Below are 5,752 nucleotides of genomic sequence, written 5' to 3'. Positions count from 1 at the left end.
GGTGTCTCCCTCCCACCGGGCGCCCCCTTCGGCTTGCTCCCTCCGCTCGGCGGGGCCGCAACGGCGTCCGCTGGGGACGCTCCCCGGCAGGCTGCGGGGCGGAGCTGCGCGACTCTGACTGCGCCGTCGGTGCTGAAGCGGAAGCGGCAACTCGCCATGCGGCGGCCGTGGGGTCAGTGGCTGCTGCCGCTCGGCCTTCTGCAGTTGCTTGGCGGCTCCGCCGTCGGGACGTGTCCCTGCCAGGATCCTCAGCTCTGCTACCCCGTCACGGGCACCACCGGCTTCGAGGTGCGCGTCCCGCGGCGGCTCGGCCCCGGGGTGTGCAGCAGGCTGGGGAGAGCGGCACGGGAGAGGCGTGGCGCTGCCGGCCGGCAGGGAAGGCCGGGCCGGGGATGGCCTGCGCGGTTAGCAGCGCATAGAACGCATCTTGCTCCATCTTAATTGCTTGAATTAAAGTCGAATATGTTTTTTTAAAAGGCGCTTGCGACTTACAGGGAGCTGTGAGAGCTGCGGTGAGCTCGCTTTCTATCCCTGCTGCGGGATGAAGCAGTGCACGCAGCTGCTGTGGACCGCGCCCGGGCCGGCCCAGCTGCTGGGCACCGCTATAGCCCAGGGAAGCTGTTTCGCGGGCTGGCAGCCTGCGGAGAGCAGTCGTACAAGCTGTTTTCCAGAGGCACAAGTCGTGTACATTTTTTTAGAGACAAGGAATATACTCGTCCTGCCGTAAAGAGTTTGGGGCTAATGATGAGGGGTCTTTTTTACCCCCTTTCCAGGTCTTCGTGTTCGATGTGGGAAAGGAAACCTGGAAATCCTATGACTGGTCAAAAATTACAACTGTGGCAGCTTTTGGAAAGTACGATCCTGAGCTCATGTGTTACGCTCACTCTAAAGGCTCCAGATTAGTACTGAAAGGTTGGTTAACATTGCAAAAATGTGGATATCTGTGTGATCCATGCATAAGAACATAATGTACACGGCTGTAATACCTTGACATTTCACATTCATTTGTACGCAGTGTATTGAAAATCAGTAAGAGGATTAATTAGTAAGAGGATCATGACCTCAGGACTAGCATACCAGCATGTGCTGGTATGTAGGGTACCAAAAGGAAAACCATCAGCAACTTCTGCCACAGTAATAACAAAATAATTCCAGTGACATCTAAATGGAAGTTACCTAACAGGAAATACCACAGCTAAGGAGAAAAGGAAAAAACCTGTACAAGATACTTGGGTCTGTATCCTGCATGTTAGCACAGTACATGAAACAGGGCAGGGCAAGGATTGCTAAGTAATTTTCAGTATTTTTCACTTAAACCCTTTGTGTTAGAAAGTGGTTAAGTTTTAAAACATGAGTACAAGTCCATTACAGTTTATGTGATGTAATCAAGTTTTGACTCTCTGGTGGCAAAAACATAATCCAAAGCCACAATGTGGAAGGCAACAAAGTTAAACCTAAAAGACACAGTCCCTCTGGCTCTGTGGAAGTGCTGAAAGTACCTTGATTTCAGAAAAGCTAGTTTGCGGTGGCAAAAATAAGCAGAAGGGAGGAGATTAAAGTTATAGAAAGAAATCAAAAAGGAACTTAGCACTACTGTCTCAAAGAATCTTGCTTTCTTCTGGTTGGGTTCTCAAAAGTATGCTCAGGAAAAAAAGTCCTTTGTATTTCACCAGTGTAGGTGTGGGGATTTATTTTATTTTGTAGTTACGCTTGCCGGTTTAGTAAAGCCAAACCTTTTCTCCTTACAATTAGTGTGGTGCAAATACATGTTAACTCTTGAAGGCCTCTTGCCTAGGTGATGTACCTCTTACGGAAATTGTTGATCCTGCTAAAAGAGCAGCGTGGATATCCCAACAGGTGGACCTCGCAAAAAAACAGTATATGGATGGAATTAACATAGATATAGAGCAAGAAGTTAATGAAACCTCCCCTGAGTATTATGCACTAACAGATCTTGTTAAAGAAACTACAGATGCTTTTCACAGAGAAATACCAGGATCACAGGTAATAATAACATACTTCATATAAACTTTTAAGTTTATGAAATGCAAGGAGTTTTAAGAATGCTGTTTAGCATATGAAGATGAAAAATGTATGCAGCTCTAAAGCATGATACTCTGATGAATACTTAATTAGGAATGTTAGCTGTGATAGGCTGTCATAAGAATCACTCTTTTTGACCTGTATGAATTTAAATGGAAGATGATTTGCACTGAGATTTGTAGTTCTGATGTGTGAGCTGGCAGTTACTAGTGTAGCGTAATGAGTTTTTGAAAGTAGGGCAAATAACAGCTGCCTTCTGCAAGAGCTTGACAATGTTTTGGCAAATCCATCAGTAAAGTTTTAAGGATTTGCTTCATGCCTCCTGGTTGATCTCATGGTTTTCATATTGTACTTTAATTTCTTTGGTGCTTTGATTCATTATTGGGGGCACGCACTGTTTATTATTCAGTATTTGTTTTACCAGCTGAGGATCTGCAGTTCATTAGTATCACAGTGTGTTAAGCACTGCAACATTTGAGAAATGCTGTCTTTAAAAGTTGCAGCCTTTTAAAAGAGAAAACAAGAATACTGTGTGCCATAAAGAATGCCAAGTTGTTCATTTTTCCTTCAGGTAACATTTGACGTGGCTTGGTCTCCAGCATGCATAGATAAAAGGTGCTACAATTACACTGGGATTGCAGATGCTTGTGACTTCCTGTTTGTGATGTCATATGATGAACAGAGCCAGATCTGGACAGACTGTATTGCAAAAGCCAATGCTCCTTACCTGCAGACTTTAGCTGGTGAGGATATAATGCATACCCAGAAGTCAGAGCATTTCCATTTGTTCATATGAATACAGACAAAAAAAGTGTTTTCACAGGCAAGTTTTTTGGTTGTATTAAGGCTTTTGCATGTGCTTGAGTATGTGTTGTCTTAGTATGAAAATAGTTATCTCAGATCCTAATGACACTACAGGTGGACCTTTAACAGTTGTGTAATGTTGTAATTGTCTAGCCCTCGCAATTGTGAAGCACACTTTCAGAACAGCAAATGGCAGTCAAAGCAATGGTCTCTGTCTGAGATTGCATAGAACCTGAAACATCTCTCATCCTTGTGAACTGCTACTATGAGTCACTGGTTTTGAGTGTGAGCAGCCGGATCTGAATAGACCTAGCCTAGGAGAATGCGGGTGGGAGGTAGAGAATAGCTTGCACCTTAGCCTCTCTCTGGGGACTGTGCAAGTCCTGTATTCACTTTGGATGTAGATTAATTGTAAGAATAACAAAGGGTGGGAAAGGGCAATAATGCATCTTAATTCTATTTCCTTCAAAACTAGGATATGAAGAGTACATTGCTATGGGCATTGATCCTAAGAAGCTTGTGATGGGTGTCCCTTGGTATGGCTATGACTATGTCTGCCAAAATTTGTCTCAGGTAAGATGAAGGTTATTAATTTGCAATCCTACCGTTGTTTTTTTTTTCTTTGGAAAGAGATGACTAGATTTTGGTGCTCCTGGTTTTGGATTAGGAAATACTGTGGTCTGATGGATGAGAGTGTAAAGCTGGGTTTCAAGACAGACGCATTTGTTTTTCTCATCACTGATGAACAGCATGTTACCAAACAAGGCATTTTATCTCTCCCAGGCAACCTGAACCCATGATAGCCGAGCACTATGTTTGGTTAAGGAGCCAAAGGAGATGTTACCTGTCTGAGAAGAGATTGTGTCCAAAGGCACTACAATACTTTCATTTGCCTTCTCAACACAGTCACCAAGCTGACTGCTGAAAGACTAGGTGCATCAAACCATAGCAAACTTATGACTGTTAAAGTATAGCAGTTTATGGATAAGCTGTGGAGTGGCAAACAACATTACACTTAAGAAAAATGTAAGAGTGAAGCGAAAGTGGAAAAGATAGACAAGTGTATAAGTTGAATGATGTCCATCCAATCCTGCATTACTACAGAGTAAACAAAATTTGACTATTTACTTCTCTCTACACATAATATGTCTGCCACAGATACTGAAAGACTTGTGGTTTTTGAGATCCCCGGTGTCTTTTGGGACTTTGTTCTTGGCTGTATTGCTCTTTTGGAGTTCAGCAGATCTAGGTAACATGAAAGTCATGCCTTCTTGTGTTTTGTTTTTTTTTTTTTCAGGATCATGTTTGTTCCCTTTTCAAAGTACCTTTCCGTGGGGCTCCGTGCAGTGATGCTGCAGGGCGTCAGGTGCCCTACAGAGCGATCATGAAGCAGGTGAACAGTTCTTTTTCAGGGGTGCTGTGGGATGAGGTACAGAAGTCTCCATTTTATGAATACAAGGTAAGTGTTTCTTCATAAAACTCCATGTTGTGGAGAACATGCTACTGAATCATAGTTCTTTGGTTATAAAGTTTTCAGATTCTTTGATTTGTGCTTTCTGCTTTGTTTTTTCCTGTAGTAGAGGGGATGGCTGTATTTCCATGTCTTGAATTTCTAGTCTGAAAGAGGGGTGCAGTGACTAAAGACTACAGGAGTGATAAAGATACTTAATCCTTTGCAGTTTTCTTAACAAGATTGTATCATGTCAGAAAGAATGTTTTGGCACAAAGAAATCCTGTTAGCTCTATCCTACACTGTTACAGTAACTTTCATGAACTGATGACTAATGTAAACTAAAAGAGATTCTGAGATGTTCTTAAATTTTTCTGACCCTGTGGCTTGCATGCCTGTTCTCTTCTGCATTTGGTTTCTACACAGACACAGTGAAAGAGACCATGAATGATTTGGCTTACATGAGCACAGTGTATGCATTTTGTCTTGTTTAGACATAATTTGAGGTTTCACATGTGGATGATGAGAACATGTTGTGGGCAATGATCAGGTCAAAGCAACATAAATGGCAAAATTTTATAACCTTCTCTGAAAGTGTTTATTGCTGAAAAAAAACCACTTAATCCTGTAACTGAATTGACTTGTTAGGCTAGAAGATGTGCCTGAGACGTTTGCTTTATTTTTAAATAATTCTGAAATACAAATCAGCTAACTTCAGTTAAAATGTCACACTGTTATATAACACAGATTCTACAAGTAAAGAAGAATAGCCAAGTACATAATATTTTTAATTGTCCTGTGTGAAAAATAATTTCTAGATGAGGAAAATATTTAAATCTACATAGCTTGTATTTATCAGGTGTTAATTCTAGTTGAATGCATTGCTTTCAACAGAAACTGTAACCAAAACTCAGTGAACTGTAATGTATCATATTTCTGTAGGTAGGTAGATACTGACACGAATGTGTAAATGTTTTACTAGGATTCTCTTGGTCACTTCCACCAAGTATGGTTTGATGATCCTCGCAGCATCTCTCTAAAAGCAGCGTATGTGAAGAACCGAGGTTTAAGGGGCATTGGCATGTGGAATGGAAATAGTCTTGACTATTCCAGGGAAGCTGTAGCAGAACAACAAACTGAAGCAATGTGGCAAGCCTTGACACCATAAGAACTATGTGAACCCTTGACTTAGAATTATGAGAATCAGTAATTTTTTATCACAGCTTATACTATCATATATATAAATGATTACCATGACTACAAAAACTTGGAGAACTAGCCAAATTTTTTCCTGCTGTTTTGTATTCAAAGCCATATTTTCATTCCTCAAAAAGTCCCAGTGTTGCTTTGTTGGTTTTGGTATCTTTTTTAAAGACTACTCATGTTTTTCATTTTTCACAACTACCATAAGTTGCTTAAAGCTTGGTTCCAGTGTGTATCATCTGACAATAGGAC

The 5,752-nt window shown here is 41.6% G+C and overlaps 1 protein-coding gene across 1 annotated transcript; it reads left to right on the top strand.

The window, feature by feature from the left end:
* Positions 1 to 130: 130 nt before the first annotated feature.
* Positions 131 to 5,465, top strand: CTBS (chitobiase). The gene is made up of 7 exons (XM_068141162.1): positions 131 to 288; positions 774 to 912; positions 1,796 to 2,004; positions 2,615 to 2,786; positions 3,323 to 3,420; positions 4,145 to 4,306; positions 5,280 to 5,465. Exons 1-7 carry the CDS (start codon positions 157 to 159, stop codon positions 5,463 to 5,465), a joined length of 1,098 nt encoding a protein of 365 aa, XP_067997263.1. The 5' UTR covers positions 131 to 156.
* The last annotated feature ends 287 nt before the right edge of the window (positions 5,466 to 5,752 follow it).

The sequence above is a fragment of the Melanerpes formicivorus genome, unplaced genomic scaffold, assembly GCF_026170545.1.
Source record: "Melanerpes formicivorus ecotype bairdi unplaced genomic scaffold, bMelFor1.0.p_v2 SCAF_7, whole genome shotgun sequence".
In the NCBI taxonomy this organism is placed as follows: Eukaryota; Metazoa; Chordata; class Aves; order Piciformes; family Picidae; genus Melanerpes; species Melanerpes formicivorus.
Note: the sequence above shows the minus strand (reverse complement) of the source record. Positions and strands in the feature narration are given on the sequence as shown.

Bases quoted from the DNA above. Each gene is read 5' to 3' on its own strand.
- CTBS (XM_068141162.1), top strand. From the start codon at position 157: ATGCGGCGGCCGTGGGGTCAGTGGCTGCTGCCGCTCGGCCTTCTGCAG. The intron at 913-1,795 runs GTTGGTTAACAT...CCTCTTGCCTAG, and splicing joins CTCCAGATTAGTACTGAAAG to GTGATGTACCTCTTACGGAA. The intron at 3,421-4,144 runs GTAAGATGAAGG...TTTTTTTTTCAG, and splicing joins TCTGCCAAAATTTGTCTCAG to GATCATGTTTGTTCCCTTTT.